The sequence below is a fragment of the Numenius arquata genome, chromosome 9, assembly GCF_964106895.1.
Source record: "Numenius arquata chromosome 9, bNumArq3.hap1.1, whole genome shotgun sequence".
NCBI classification, from domain to species: Eukaryota; Metazoa; Chordata; class Aves; order Charadriiformes; family Scolopacidae; genus Numenius; species Numenius arquata.
In genome coordinates, this window is record NC_133584.1 from 61,647,916 (window position 1) to 61,663,304 (window position 15,389).

A 15,389-nucleotide genomic window follows, 5' to 3' on the forward strand; every position below is an offset into this window, starting at 1 on the left:
CGTGCACACACATGCATCTCTCCATGCCAAGTGCCAGGAGGCTCCTCACTGCTCTGTGCAGTGCACTGCACACGTGTGTCACACCATGCGTGGTCTCAGTGAGGTGTTCATAGCACACATGTGTGCATCTCTCCATGCAAAGTGCCAGGAGGCTTCTCACCGCCATGTGTGTGTGCAGACGTGTGTGTCACACCATGTGTGGCCTCAGTGAGATGTTCACTACACGCACGTGTGCACACACATGTGCATCCCTCTGTGCAAGGTGCCAGGAGGCTCCTCACTGCCACGTCTGTGTGTGTGCACAGTCACACCATGTGTGGTCTCAGAGAGATGTTCATTGCACACACGTGTGCACACACATGTGCATCTCTACATGCAAAGTGCCAGGAGGCTCCTCGCTTCTTTGTGTGTGTTCACACCCTGCGTGGTTTCAGTGAGGTGTTCATTGCACACACGTGTGCAAGGTGGCCTCCTCACGGCCGCGTGTGCAGGCATACATCGCACCCTGCGTGGTCTCAGTGAGATTTTCACTGCACACACGTGTGCACACGTGAACTCGGCATGTGCCCCCGCGTGTGCACGCATGTCCCCATCCCTCCGTGCCCCCCGCCGTGCCGGGAGCACCCCCTCCCTCTGCCGTGGGGGGGGGCGATGCTCCGGAGCACGAGTGGCAGCTGCGTGTCCGTGTGCGTGTCCGGCAGCGTGTCCCCATCCCCGCGGGGTCCCCGTCCCCCCGGCCGCGCACTGGTGCTATCGGGCGGGCACCCCGCTGTCCCGTCCCATCCCGTCACACCCCCCTCCCCCCCCGCCGTCCCCCGGGGTCGTGTCCCCCATGTGAGTTGTTCCCTGTGCACTTTTTTCCCCTGGATGGTCCCTGTAGGTGTGGGGGGGCCGGGGGGGGCGCAGCCCGGCGCGGGGGTCCTGCCCCCCCCCGGGAGGTGCGTTCTGGCCGGTTTAGGACCCCGCAGTTCGTCTCTGTTTGCTCATTAAAGCCCCTTCACCACACCCGGCCTCTGCGCCTGCTTTGGGGGGGGCCAGGGGGGTGGTGGGCTCTGTGTCACCCCCACACCTGATGGGGGACGAGACCATCGCTGTGTGCCCTGACAGCCCCCACCTCGCTGCCCCCCAGGGCAGGGGGTTCAGCCCCCCCCCCCGAGCGTGGCGGGGGGCAAGATGGGGCACGGGGAGAGGGTCACACACGGGTGTGAGGACACGCATGTGTGAGGACACGTGTGTGGGCACAGACATGCCAGGACAGCCCCAACCCCGGCGGGACGCCCTGGGAACACGCGTGGCACCACTGGGTCCAGCGTGTGGCCACCGGGACGGGTCCCCACGGGGACAAGCGGGGGCCCAGGAGGGTGCTGGGGGCAGACACGGGGACACGGGGTGTGGGGACATGAGGGCGTGGGGACATGGGGACATAGGGATGTGGGGGACTTCAGGGCATGGGGACACGGGGACATAGGGGTGTGGGGGACATCAGGATGTGGGGACATAGGGGTGTGGGGTTAATGAGGACATAGGATAACGAGGTTGTTGGGACACAGGGATACAGGGATGTGGGGACCTGAGGACACAGGGGTGTAGGGATGTGGGGACACGGGGTTGTGGGGACAAGGGGACACCAGGGTATGAGGTCATGGGGAGAAGGAGGTGTGGGGACATGGGGACAACGAGGACATGAGGGTGTTGGGACATGGGGGAATGGGGGTGAGGGGACAGGGGGACATAGGGGTGTGGGGGACATCAGGGTGTGGGAACACAGGGACAAGGGGACACCGGGGTATGAAGTCATGGGGACAAGGGGACAAGGAGGTGTGGGGAAACGGGTACAGGGGGACAATGAGGGTGTCAGGACATGGGGACACAGGGTATGGGGACACGGGGGAATGGGGATGTGTGGACATGGGGACATAAGGGTGTGGGGACATGGGAATAATGAGGCCATGGGATAACGAGGTTGTTGGGACACAGGGATACAAGGATGTGGGGACATGGGAATAATGAGGCCATGGGATAACGAGGTTGTTGGGACACAGGGATACAAGGATGTGGGGACATGGGGATGTGGAGACATGGGGAAAACAAGGATGTGAAGTTGTGGGGACATAGGGATGTTGGGGACATGGTGTTGTGGGGACACAGGGACAAGAGGACACCGGGCTATGAGCTCATGGGGACACAGGGACAAGGAGGTGTGGGGACACGGGGACACGGGGGCGTGGGGACATGGAGATATGAGGACACACGTGTGTGGGGACACAGGGGGGGATGGTGGGAATGGGGTGCGGGGGGGGGTGTGGGGAGTGCAGGGGGGTGCAAAGGCTCACAGGGGTCCATGGGGACTGTGGGGGTCCCCAAGCTGCCGGGGGTGGGGGTGTCCCAAATGTCCCAGGAGACTCGGGGGCTGCAGGAGGCCACGGGGGGATCCCAGAGCTCTGGGGGGTCCCAGGGGGTCGGCGGTGTCCCGAGTGGGTCCCGGGTGGATCTCAGGGGGGAGGCCCGGGGAGGGGGTGCTGGAGGTCCCGGGGGCTCCCGAAGGCGGGGCCGGGTGGGGGATCCCCAAGGGGTCCCGGGGGAGGGTCTCGGGGGTGGGGGGTCTGGTAGGGTCCCAAGGGGTGCTGGAGTGGGTCTCGGGGCATGGCGAGGGGTCCGGGGGAGTCCCGGAGGTCTCTGGTGGTCTCGGGGGGCTCTCGGGAGTCCCGGGGGGGTCCCGGTGTGGCGGAGGCCGCCGCCAGGGGGCGCTGTGGGGAGAGGCAGGCCGGCGGCCGGCGTTGCCAGGGTGACGCGAGGGGGGCGTGGCCACGGCGCCGTTGCCATGGCGGCGGGAGCGGGGCGGAGCTTGTCGCGGCCCCGCCCTCGGTGAGCGGGGAGGCGGCGGCGGCGCATGCGCGGGCGGCCCGTGCGGTCCCGGCCCGGTCCCGGCGGTCCCGGCGCGGTGCGGAGGGAGCGGAGCGGCCGCGGGCCGAGCGCGGTGAGTGCGGGGCAAGGCGGGGGGTGGGGGGCGGGGACCGGGTCGCCGACATCGCCCGCATCCCGGCCGGCGCCGCCCCCCGGGACCGGGCTTGATGGAGGTGGGGGGGGGGGGGGGTAACCGGGGGATGGAGCGGTGAGGGGGGAGGACGCCGGGGGGTGATGGAGCGGCCGGGGCGGGGGGAGGGTCGTGCGGTGCTGGGGGTGGTGGGGTCCGGCCTGACTCAGCGGCGGCCGCCTCTGCGTCCCGGTTGCGTCTCCCGTAGGGCCGCGGCCCCGGCACGGCACGGCACGGTACGGTACGGTACGGCACGGCATGGCACGCCGGGAGCTGTAGTCCCGCCACCGCCGGGGCTGCCCGGCACCACGCAGCACCGGTCTGGGCATCAGCGGTTACCGAGCATCGCTGGTTACCGGGCATCGGCGATTACCGGGCATCACCCCGGAGACCCCCGGGCTCAGCGGGCCCCGCGTCGCCGCCGGTGTGGGGTGATGCTCCCGGGGCGGCTTGGGCAGAGGGGTGCGGGCCAGCCCGGTGACCGGCCAAGCCAAGCCCCCCCGTTCCCCATCCTCACGGCGGCGCGGCGGCGGCCCCGGCCCGGAGACGGTGGCCCCGGCCTGGCCCCGGTGGCCCCGGGACGGCGCGGCACGGACGGCCCTTGGCGGGCAGGACGGGAGCGCCCGCACCGAACGGCACCCGCCTCCGTGTGAGTCAGGGTGAGGGGGGACGGTGCCCGTCCCGGTGGTCCCCCCCCTCCCCGCGGGGGGGCGTCCGGTCCCGTCTCCCGCCGGTGACCTCTCAGGTCCCCAAAGTTGGGGCGTGCAGACCCCCCCGGTGCTACCGGGGCTCCCCGGGGACGCCACATGGGGGGGTCCCCACGCACACACATCCCGGGGGGGGGACCCATCTCCTCGGGGGGCTGCGCCGCCACCGCCGCGCTGACACCCCCCCCGCTCGCCCTGGGTGTCCCCGGCCTTGGCGCGGGGGGGGATGGCGAGCGTCTCTCCCTTGCGCCGGCTCCGGTAACCGGCCCGGTTTTGGGTTTGGATGATTAAAAGGCGCCGTCATTAATATTTCAGGGACGCTGATGCAGGATGAGGACGGGGGGGGGGGGGGGGGGGGGGCGCTGCCGGCAGCACCGCGCTCTGCACATGCTCCCGCCGCTGCTTCTCCCGGTTATTTAGGTTATGGAGAGCGGAGCGGGGCGGGGGGGGGACACCCTGCCCGTGTACACCCCCCCCACACACGCCGCACCGGCTCCCCCCGCCGCCGGCCGGACCGGGCGCTGCCGCCCGCGGAAACCGGGAAAGGTGCCGGGGGGGGAGACACGGACCCGGCGAGGGGGGGCTGGGGGGCTGGCCTGCGCCCCCCCAAACCCCTCTGCCACGCAGGAGCTCCGGCGCGGCGTGGGGGCGCTCCCTGGGGACGGGGGAGGGGGACACACACATCTGCAATGGGGGACACGGGGGCGAGTGGCCACCCGGTGGTCCTGCCCGGTTGCCAAATGAGCCGGGCCAGCGCCGCGGCGGCGGCTCCGTGCCACGCTGGGCTCGCCGCCCCCCCCCCGCCCCTCCTCGCGTTTGTCTGCCACCCCCCCTACCCCTCCCACCCCCCCACCCCCCCCTCCCGCGGGATTTGTCACTTGAGAAGCCACCGGGACGGCTCCCAAAAATAGCAGCCGCCAGTCGCAGCAGCCCCAGCTCGCCCCCGGCCACCACGGTGCTTACCCCCCCCCCGGCGCCGCCGCCCGGCCTTGGCACCCGGTGCTGGCACCGCAGACCCCCACACCCCCCCCCGGCGGGGCCACCGGGCTCATTCCCCTCCCGCTTTGTTTGCCCGGAGCGGCGAGGGACGGCCGCCGGTGCCCGCCGTCGGTGCTGGCCGGCCCCCGGGGTGCCCCGGCGGGGGAGGGGGGGGGAGGGGGGGCAGTCGCCCCAGCGCTTTGTTCGCCGGTTGGGGCCGTGATTAACAGCTCGGCGGCCGGACAATTAAAATGCAGCGGTAAGCACCCACCCCCCCCGCCCCCGTCCTGCCCCGTCAGCGCGGCCGGGCACGGGGCGGGGGGGCTGCCCTGCATGGAGTTGGGGGGGGGCACCCCCACATCCCCGGCAGGACCGGTGCCTGACGCCGGAGCCGCCCCCTCTCCCCGCGTTTGGCCGGGAATCGGGGCTAAATGGCTAAATTGGTATTTTTATTAATTTTTTGCGGGGGGGGGGGGGCCGCAGAGGCAGCGTACGAACGTGGGGGGGGGGGGGGGAGGTGCGCCCATCACCCTGGCGTCGGGGCGGGGTGCCCGGGGGGGTGCCGCCAGCCTCCGCGTCCCTGTCATTAGGCCGGGGTGTGCTCGGCGCGGTGGCCCCCAGGGCTTTGAAGCCCCCCGGGCGAGCGTGTGTCGTGTCCCCCCCCCCGCCCCGCTGGCTCCGGTTGCCCCATCTCGGCGCCGGGGGTGCCGCGGTGGTAATGCGGGGTGACAAGGGGTGTGTGGGGGGGGGTCACCTGGGGGTTCACCCAGCCGGGCTTGGGGTGCCGGCAGCGCGGTGGCCCCCTGCGCCGGGATGGCTCCTGCCGGGGCTATTTGGCTAGTGCGTTCCCACATTCCCCCCCCACCCCCCCGGCTTCCCGAGGGTCTGGGGTGCTCCAGCCCCCCCCATCCTGTGCGCCCCACGGGACGGAGGGCTGCCGTGCGGGGTCTGCGCTCAAGCGGCGACTGAAGTGGTAGCCACGGCTCGTGGTGGTGGCCAGCGCCGGCCGCAGCTCCCGGCGATTTCGGGACAGGATGGCTACGGTGGGGGCGAGTGGGGGGGGTCATCTGGCCGCTGGCTCCTCGCTGGGCCAGGCCGGCAGCCCCCCTACCCCTCGGCACCCCCCTGGCCACCCAACCCCGGCAGTGGGCAAGTGCGGCGGCGTTGCCGGTGGCCGCACCGCAGTGCGCGTGGCTCTGGCTCGGTGCCGCGCGTGACTCAGCGCTGCCGGAGGGAGGGGGGGGGGACACCCCCTGCCCGCACCCCCCAACCGCCGCCGGGGGGGGGGGGGGGGGGTGTCGGTGCTCGCCGGCCACCAGGGAGTGGGTCGGTGGCCACCGTGCCGCGCCGGGGGCTGCGGGGGGGACTCGGGGGCTAAAAATACCGACATCCGCTGCGGGGTAGGAGGGGGTGCTGGGGGTCCCGGGGGGGGGTGTGGGCTGGCTCGGCTCCCGGGGGGGGGTCGTACAGCTGTGCCGGGGCCGGCATCGCCGGTGCTGAGTCACGGCAGCACCGAGGCCGGGGGGCGGGGGGGGGCTGCGGTTGCCGGCACCTTCCCCCCCCCCTTCACAAGCCCAAGGAGGTGGCAGCACCCCGGGGTGCAGCCCCCCATGGTCAACCCGCTATTCCCCCCGGGACAGGGGGTCCTGGACCCCCCCCCATGCCCAGGGTGCAGGTGTGGGGCAGGCAATGACATCCCCCCCCGCCCAGCCCCACACAATGTTGGGGGCTGCAGCAGGAGGACAGAGGGACCATGGGGGTCTCGGGGGTGTGGGGATGGGGGGTGCCCGCTGGCCCCCCCCTAGCCCGCTGGCAGCTGGGCTCAGCTGGGCCTGAGCCCCCGGGAGTGGGGAAGCGGATTAACACTGCCGCTGCCGCTGCTGTGCGGGGGGGGGACGGGGAGACGAGGGGGGAACAGGGACCCGGGGAGGGGTGGGGACGCCCCCCTCTTGTGGAGGAGGTGGGGGTGGGGACCCCGCTCTTGCAGCAGGGGACGCCCCTTCTCTTCTGAAGCGGGAGGTGGTGGCGGTGTGTCTGGGTACACACACACCCCCCCCCAGCGCTCAGCCGTGCTGGGGCAGTGGGGAGGGGTCCCCGGTGCCCGGGGAGAGCCCCCCCTGCCATCTGGGAGCGGGCAGATGTTGCCCCTCTAAGCCCTGCTCTAATGGACCCCGATCCCGGCCCCGGCAGATTAGGAAGCCAGCGAGGGCTGCGAGGGGGGGGCCATAAGCCGCTTACGGGCCGGCAATGGCCCCCGGGAGCCCCGTGGCCACTGCCCCCCAGCACGGGGGCAGCACCAGTGTCCCCCCATGTGCCACATCCATGTCCTGTAGTGGGTCCCGCTCCTGGTGGCAGCCCCCAACCCGGCTCCACCGGGGCTGCGTCCCCCCCGCCTTGGGGTGTCTCTGGCCAGTTGGGCCACCACGGGGCCACCAGGGACCCTCATGCCCCCCCTCACTGTATCAGGGGGTGCAGCCAGGGCTGGGGGTCCCCTGTGGCAGCACTGGCACCAGCGTGGGGCTGGGTCGGGGGGCTTATGGTGGCTCTGGCACCAGCGTGGGACTGGGCTGGGGGGCTCATGGCAGCACCAGCACTGGTGTGGGGCTGGGTTGGGGGGCACACGGGGGTGCCAGCACCGGCGTGAGGCTGTGTTGGGGGGCTCACCACAGCCCCAGTGCCAGTGTGGGGCTGGGTTGAGGGGCACACCATGGCACCGGCATGGGGCTGGGCTGGGGGTCTCGTGGCAGCACTGGCACTGGCGTGGGGCTGGGTTGGGGGGCTCATGGGGGTGGCAGCACTGGCATGGGGCTGGGTTGGGGGGCACAGGGGGTGCCAGCACTGGTGTGGGGCTGGGTTGGGGAGCTCATGGGGGTGCCAGCACTGGTGTGGGGCTGGGTTGGGGGTCTCCCTGCGGCCCCGTGGGTGACGCCCCTCTCTGGCAGCTGGGGCATGGCCGTCAATGTGTACTCCACCTCGGTGACCAGCGAGAACCTGAGCCGCCATGACATGCTCGCCTGGGTCAACGACTCCCTCCAGCTCAACTACACCAAGATCGAGCAGCTCTGCTCAGGTGGGGGACACCGGTAGGGGGGGACACAAGGGGGGGAGCGTTGGGGGTGCTGCTATCCTCCCCCCCCGACCCCCCGCTGACGCCGCGGTGTGGGTCGGGCGCAGGGGCTGCCTATTGCCAGTTCATGGACATGCTGTTCCCCGGCTGCGTCCACCTGCGGAAGGTGAAGTTCCAGGCCAAGCTGGAGCACGAGTACATCCACAACTTCAAGGTGCTGCAGGCCGCCTTCAAGAAGATGGGGGTGGACAAGGTAGGGGCCATGTTTTTGGAGGGGGGGGGGGGAAGGCTGCCGGGAGACCCAGCCCCCCCCAACCCTTCCGTCTCCCCCCTTTCCCAGATCATCGCGGTGGAGAGGCTGGTGAAGGGCAAGTTCCAGGACAACTTCGAGTTCATCCAGTGGTTTAAGAAGTTCTTCGACGCCAACTACGACGGGAAGGAGTACAACCCGCTGCTGGCGCGGCAGGGCCAGGACGTGGCGCCCCCCCCAAACCCAGGTGATCACATCTTCAACAAACCCAAGAAACCCATTGGCACTGCAGGTAATGTCGGGGTCCCCCGGCGAGCGCTGACCTCCCACCCCACCCCGTCCTCCTGCCTGGCCTCCTGCACCCCACATTGCTCTGGGTGTCCCCCCCTGGCTCCTGTGCCTCCTGCACCCTGCTCTGCTGCCTGCCTGCCAATGGGGGGGGCGAGGGGGTCTGTGGGGACACCCCCGGGACGACGGAGGGACCTGTGGGGAGCTGGGCAAGGCCCGGCTGCCTCCATCATCCTGCTCACCCTGGGTCTGGGGGTGGTTTGTCCCCCCCAGACCTCCCCTGTGGCTGCCACCCCCCCCCCCATGCTCTGCTACCACGGTGCCCGAGTGCCACCAGGCTGCTCCATGGCCACCGTGGGCTCCCTGTGCCGCCCCCACGGGAGCATCTCGAGGGCTGGACCCCCCCATCCCACCACAAAGGCCCTGAGCACCCCTCATTGTGGGGCTGGGGGTGAGCCCCACCTGGGGAAACCGAGGCAGGGGAGGAGGCTGAGGGCAGGGACAGCCCGGAGCCGCGGCTCAGCCCCCCCCAGTGCTCTGCCCTGCCCTTCCTGCCCCCTGCCCCACGGGGGGGGCCCTGCCAGCAGCCCCCCCAGGCCGGCATTAACCCGTTGGTCCCCGTCTGCTGCTGTCAAGTCCCCCAGAGGACCTCCCCCACCGGCCCCAAGAGCACGTCGAACCCGGCCCGTCTCAGCAACGTCCCCAGCAGCATCCTCCGGAAAAACTCCCCCGCGGCCCGGAACGGGGGCACCGAGGCCGACGCGCAGATCCTGGAGCTCAACCAGCAGGCAAGGGGGGTGATGGGGACCACCCCAGGGGGGTAAAGAGGGGGCTGAGACCCCCAGGAGCATCCCTCTCCCGGCCTGGGGCTGATGGTTCTGTGTGTCCCCCCACCTCCCGCAGCTGATGGACCTGAAGCTGACGGTGGACGGGCTGGAGAAGGAGCGGGATTTCTACTTCAGCAAACTGCGGGACATCGAGCTGATCTGCCAGGAGCACGAGAACGAGAACAGCCCCATCATCACCGGCATCATCAGCGTCCTCTACGCCACGGAGGTGAGGGCTGGGCACCGCTGTTGTGTTCCCCCCCACCCCTGGGGAGCCCCAGGACCCCATCCTGCTCTCTGGGCTTCCATGGGACCCCCCCCTTTTCCTGTGACCGCTCCCATCCTCTGGCTTCGTTCCCTCCCTGGGGTGCCTGGGGGCAGGGTGGTGGGGTGGTGGTGTCTGGGCTTTGCTGAAGCCTTTCCACCATGCCGGGAGGGTCTGTGGGGACAAGGTGGGACCCCCCCCCCCCCACGTGCCCCCCCCCCCCCATGCTGACGGCCTCCTGTCCCATCCCGTCCCCGTGCCAGGAGGGCTTCGCCCCACCGGAGGACGACGAGCTGGAGGAGCAGCAGCCAGAGGAGCAGGACGAGTACTAGCCCCGGCACGCTCCCCTCGCCCCGCGCCGTTCCCCCACCATAGACATTGGAGGCCCGAGCCCTGCACCGTCACACGCCATCGCCGGCTCCGGCGGCCTCGGCCTCCAGCGGCTCCGCTGGGGAGCCACCGTCTCCATAATAAACGGCTGTCCCTCCAGCGCGGAGCACGGCTCTACCTACGCCGGGGGCCGCGGGGGGGGCAGTGGGGACGGGCTCTGGCCCCCGCGCCCGGGCCCCGGCCCTCGCCACCCCCACCCCATATTTATTTCCGTTGTGTCCCCCCCCCAACTCCGGTGCGAGTGCCGCAGCCCCCCCGGTGCCCCCCGCCTGCCCCCGCTGCCTGAGAGACAGAGGGAAGGACAGAGTCCTGGGGAGGGGGGGGGGGTTTGCCCGGGGAGGGGGGGGGGGGGGGAGCGTGCTCGCCTGCTGCCTGCGCTGCCTGCACCCTGCCAGCCCCCGGGATGGGGCCGGTGGTGGCCCCGGGACCACTGCAGGGGGGTCGGTGGCCAGCCGGGGGGATGGGGCATGGAGGAGGGAGGTGTCGCTTCAGGTTCCTGGGAAGATGAAAAATAGCCCCCGGCTGAGGATGCGGCGGAGTTGGGGGGGGGGGGAGGGGGGGGAACCTGGCCACCACAGGCCAGGCCAGAGGAGCCCAGGGTGGGAGCCTGTCCCCGCTGCGGCCCCCTCCCCTCGCCCGTGGCCACCGAGGAGCATCCGCCGGGGAGAGCGGCCCGCAGCGCCAGCCGTCGCCCCCCTACCCCCCCCCCTCCCGTCGCATCGCTTGTCTGGTCCATCACTCCGGTTGCAAAAAAAAAAAAGCCTGCATCTGTGTTAACGTTTTATTTAAAATAAACTCGTGTGGTAAAACCTTGTCCTGCCCTTCTCGGGGGGGCGGGGGGGGGGCGGGGGGAGCTGTGCCCTGAGCCGGGGAGGGGGGAGCGGAGCGTTTTGGGGGGTGACAGCACCCGGGGGGGGGTCGGAGGGTCGGTCCTTGGGCCAGGTTTTTAGGAATCCCCAAACCCAGGAGCGTGAAGGGCGGATGCGAGGAGGGTACGAACCGGGAGTGCGGAGAGATCCCGTACCGGGAGAGGCGGGAGCCGGATCCAACCACCCTCTGCAGCCATCTCTGTCCTTGAACCAGCGTCACCAGGGGAGAGCGCGAACGCAGTCCCCCACTACCACAAATTATGCAGTCGAGTTTCCCGCATTTGGGGAAATCGCAGGGGTCAGCACACCCGGAGTGCAGGGGATGAGCCTCGCCCTGGGAAAACCACCTGCCTGATCATGGTGTCTCCCCTGCCAGGTAAGTATGCTCGCTACAACCCACCCGCACCGACACACACCGCCGCACGCACACATAACGCACGGACAAACGCACCGACACCGACACCCGCACCCGACGCCGCGACGCCTCCCGCGCCCCGCCGTCCCTCGCCCGGTAAGACCCCCGCAGCGCCCGCCTTCCCCCGCGCCCGCCGGCGGCTTGTCGGAACGGGCTCCCGTGATGCCCGGCGCCGCGTCTCATCTGCATGGACACGCCCCTGACGCACCGACGCGCCCCGGAGCGGCTCCGCCGGCCGCGGCGCGCGCTGCATGGCCCCGCCCCCTCCCGACAGGCCCCGCCCCCTCCCTCCCCTGAAATTCCCCGGTTCGAGCCCCGCTCCCGCCGGGGCAAACGCGCGGCCGCCACCGCGGCCGCCGATCCACAGACCCGCACCGGGCGGCGGAGCCCGCGCTGCCGGGACAGGGGTGCCGGGGGGAACCAGCGGCGCTGCCCCGGGACGGCACCGGGGGAAACGTCCAGCCCCGCGGCTCCGGGCCCCAGCGTGGCCATTGCCCCGCGGTCGGTAATTCACGGGCAGCCACGTCCCGGGCCCGGAGCGTCTCCGCCCCCGCCGCGGGGGAGGGCTGCCCCGGACCCGGCCAGCGCCCGCACGGACCGAGGCTCGCTCCGGGCTGGGGGCGCCGGGGCTCTGGGGACACCGGGGCTCGTCTCCCCGCCGGTCCCGGGGCTTCGCGGATATCAAGGCTCGGCCGGTACCAGGGTTCGTCTCCCCGCGGCCCCCGGAATGGCGGCACCGCAGCTGCCCCCTCCCGCGGCAGCCGGGACGAGCAGGTCATGGGAGTCCCGGCGGTGGCTCTGGTGGCGGTCAGTCCCGGTGACAAGCGCCCCGGGGGCCGGCGGGAAGGGGCCCTGCCCGCCCTTCCGCGCCGGGGAAGGGCTCGGGGAGCCGGGGACCGAACCGTCCACGGGGGACCCCGAAAGGGCCGGTGTTCACGTTTTGGGCACAAAGAGCCGCAGGGGCGGCAGCGAGCGGCTCCCCGGGGAGCGAACCTCGAGCTGCTCCGGGACCCCCCGGCAGCGTCCCCGGGGAGCCGCGGGAGCGGGGCGCTTGCGGGAGCCGCCGTTACAAGCCCCGGGGGCCGGTGAGCCCGGGGTGCCCCGAGTCCAGCGGGAGCCCGGCTGGGCTGAGCAGGGGCCTCCTGGCGGGGCTGGGGCCGGAGGAGACGCACGGGCCGAGCGGTGACCCGAGAGACCGGGACGCGCCGCGGCGTGGCCATCAGCCCGGCGGCTTCGCTGCGGCTCCGCCGTGCGCCCGCCCGCCCCGGGAAGGTGGGGAGGGAGAAATGGCCGGGAGAGGCCCCTGGAGCGGAGCGTCCTCCCCGCCAAGAGACCCCTCTCCCCCGAGAGGCATCGGGAACCCCCGCCCTGTCCCCCTGCAATGGCCACGCTCGGGCCCGGAGCCGCGGGGCTGGACGTTTCCCCCGGTGCCGTCCCGGGGCAGCGCCGCTGGTTCCCCCCGGTACCCCCGTCCCGGCAGCGCGGGCTCCGCCGCCCGTTCCCGCCCGGTGCGGCTCTGTGGGTCGGCGGCCGCGCGTTTGCCCCGGCCCGGCGGGAGCGGGGCTCGAACCGGGGAATTTCAGGGGAGGGAGGGGGCGGGGCCTGTCGGGAGGGGGCGCGGCCATGCAGCGCGCGCCGCGGCCGGCGGAGCCGCTCCGGGGCGCGTCGGTGCGTCAGGGGCGTGTCCATGCAGATGAGACACGGCGCCGGGCATCACGGGAGCCCGTTCCGACACGCCGCCGGCGGGCGCGGGGGAAGGCGGGCGCTGCGGGGGTCTTACCGGGCGAGGGACGGCGGGGCGCGGGAGGCGTCGCGGCGTCGGGTGCGGGTGTCGGTGTCGGTGCGTTTGTCCGTGCGTTATGTGTGCGTGCGGCGGTGTGTGTCGGTGCGGGTGGGTTGCAGGGAGCATACTTACCTGGCAGGGGAGACACCATGATCAGGCAGGTGGTTTTCCCAGGGCGAGGCTCATCCCCTGCACTCCGGGTGTGCTGACCCCTGCGATTTCCCCAAATGCGGGAAACTCGACTGCATAATTTGTGGTAGTGGGGGACTGCGTTCGCGCTCTCCCCTGGTGACGCTGGTTCAAGGACAGATTCATGCTATTGATGGGCGTCTAATATCGACTTTTTCTCTCCGCGGCCCTTTTCCACCCCCCGGACCCGGCGCGCTCTGGCCGCTGTCAGTTTGTCCGGTTCGGACAACGATTTGCCGAACTCCCCCCTTTTTGACCTCCGAGTGGATCTCCCGACCCCACCAGTTCCTGGCTGGGGGACGGTGCCAATGGAGGGGCGGCGGCCATCCCCCCCTCCCTGCCCTCTCACCGAGCGCAGACCCGCTCGTGTCATCGCCCCTGTCCCGGCGGCAGCGCGGGGGGGGCCCTTAGCAACGGGGGGGGGGGGGACGGGACCGCGGCGACGGGCACCCCCGCGCCGGGACGAGGGACCTCACCGACGGCAGCAGCGACAGCCCGGTCGCTTCTTTCCTTCGACGACAGACGCCGGCTTTTCGCCGGCTTTGCCGGGGAGGGGGCGAGGGCGGTGCGGACCCTGCTCGGCACAAGTTCAGCCGTTGCTGTCCCCCCCGGTCCCCGCTCTGCTCTGCGGGCGCCGGGGTTTGTCTCTCCGCGCCCCTGAGGCTGGAACGGCATCACCCGCAGCACCCACCCACCCCCCGGCCCGGGGCCGCGGCGGCAGCTCCTCCCGCGGCCGGTGCTCCGTGCGGGGAGGGGGGGCTCCCGCAGGCGGGGGAAGAAGCAGCGTGCCTGAGCCCCCCGACCCTGTGCTTGTCGGGCTCCGTTTCATCAGCCGGCGGGTGCGTGAAACGCCTCCGGGGATGCTTTGGGCTACGAAGGCACCGGGGACGACGCGCCGAGAGTCCCGGGGCGGGGGCGAGGTTCCCCGGCCCAACCAGCCGTGCCCGGGCAGCAGCAGAGGGACGGGAGGGGGGACGCGTTTGCCGAGGGGGCGCGGGGGCCCGTGGGGTTCCGGGCAGGGGTTGGGGGAGCCGGTGGGGCTGCGGTGCCGCCAGCGCCGGCCTTTACCAGCCCCTCTCCTTCCCCGGGGAGGGTGCCCGGGAGATTTCACGGCACCGTGTGCCCGTGGGCCGGCTCCTCGGTGAGGCCCCGCTCTCGCCGTGCCAGCGCCCAGACCCCCCGGTCCAGCACTGGTGTTACCGGGCTGTGAGCGCTTCATAGATTGGTCCAGGCCAGAAGGGACCTCCAAAGGTCATCTAGTCCGACCTCCCCGCAGTCAGCAGGGACACCCCCAACTAGACCAGGTCGCCCAGGGCCTCGTCGAGCTTCACCTTGAATATCTCAAGGGAAGGGGCCTCAACCACCTCCCTGGGCAACCCGTTCCAGTGTTCCACCACCCTCATGGTAAAGAACTTTTTCCTAATATCCAATCTAAATCTCCCCTTCTCCAACTTAAAGCCATTGCCCCTCGTCCTGTCACTGCAGGCCTTTGGAAACAGACCCTCCCCAGCCTTCCTGTAGCCCCCTGCAGGTACTGGAAGGCCGCTATGAGGTCTCCGCGGAGCCTCCTCTTCTCCAGGCTGAACAGTCTGTCCTCGTAGCAGAGGTGCTCCAGCCCCCTGATCATTTTAGTGGCCCTCCTCTGTAGCCCTTGCAGGTGCCGTTGTGTCGGCCCGTACCGGAGCCCAGTACAAACCAGTACCACCCGATAGGGTCCTGCCGGCCACCGGAGCCCAGCCCGACGTGCGGGGACCGGGGTCTCCCCGAGTGGGCGGGGCGGGAGCGGGGCCGGGCGGGGCCTGTTTGAAGGGGGCGTGGCCTAACGGGAGGGGCGGGGCCATGCGGAGAGCGCCGCGGCCGGCAGAGGCCGCTCCGGGGCGGCGGGGGCGCGTCGGTGCGTCAGGGGCGTGTCCATGCAGATGAGACACGGCGCCGGGCATCACGGGAGCCCGTTCCGACAAGCCGCCGGCGGGCGCGGGGGAAGGCGGGCGCTGCGAGGGTCTTACCGGGCGAGGGACGGCGGGGCGCGGGAGGCGTCGCGGCGTCGGGTGCGGGTGGCGGTGTCGGTGCGTTTGTCCGTGCGTTATGTGTGCGTGCGGCGGTGTGTGTCGGTGCGGGTGGGTTGCAGTGAGCATACTTACCTGGCAGGGGAGACACCATGATCAGGCAGGTGGTTTTCCCAGGGCGAGGCTCATCCCCTGCACTCCGGGTGTGCTGACCCCTGCGATTTCCCCAAATGCGGGAAACTCGACTGCATAATTTGTGGTAGTGGGGGACTGCGTTCGCGCTCTCCCCTGATGATGCGTGTTCAAAAACAGCTAAAATCA

The 15,389-nt window shown here is 71.2% G+C and overlaps 1 protein-coding gene and 3 non-coding genes across 6 annotated transcripts; 3 read left to right on the plus strand and 1 right to left on the minus strand.

The window, feature by feature from the left end:
* Positions 1-2,891: 2,891 nt before the first annotated feature.
* MAPRE3 (microtubule associated protein RP/EB family member 3) lies at positions 2,892-9,904 on the plus strand. 3 transcript variants are annotated; one of them, XM_074154047.1, is made up of 7 exons: positions 2,892-2,977; positions 7,662-7,789; positions 7,894-8,039; positions 8,127-8,328; positions 8,961-9,112; positions 9,228-9,380; positions 9,680-9,904. In XM_074154047.1, exons 2-7 carry the CDS (start codon positions 7,669-7,671, stop codon positions 9,746-9,748), a joined length of 843 nt encoding a protein of 280 aa, XP_074010148.1. In that variant the 5' UTR covers positions 2,892-2,977; positions 7,662-7,668; the 3' UTR covers positions 9,749-9,904. The 3 variants fall into 3 exon arrangements, with proteins under 3 accessions (XP_074010148.1, XP_074010147.1, XP_074010149.1); XM_074154046.1 differs by lacking the exon at positions 2,892-2,977 and adding an exon at positions 4,971-4,978 and having other exon boundaries at positions 9,680-9,748; XM_074154048.1 differs by lacking the exon at positions 2,892-2,977 and having other exon boundaries at positions 7,669-7,789; positions 8,127-8,283; positions 9,680-9,748.
* Positions 9,905-10,895: 991 nt separating this feature from the next.
* LOC141468932 (U1 spliceosomal RNA) lies at positions 10,896-11,059 on the minus strand. The gene has a single exon (XR_012463385.1). It is a non-coding gene; the product is annotated as a U1 spliceosomal RNA (small nuclear RNA).
* Positions 11,060-12,997: 1,938 nt separating this feature from the next.
* On the plus strand, positions 12,998-13,161 carry LOC141468933 (U1 spliceosomal RNA). The gene has a single exon (XR_012463386.1). It is a non-coding gene; the product is annotated as a U1 spliceosomal RNA (small nuclear RNA).
* Positions 13,162-15,195: 2,034 nt separating this feature from the next.
* On the plus strand, positions 15,196-15,359 carry LOC141468935 (U1 spliceosomal RNA). Its single transcript, XR_012463388.1, has one exon. It is a non-coding gene; the product is annotated as a U1 spliceosomal RNA (small nuclear RNA).
* Positions 15,360-15,389: the final 30 nt, after the last annotated feature.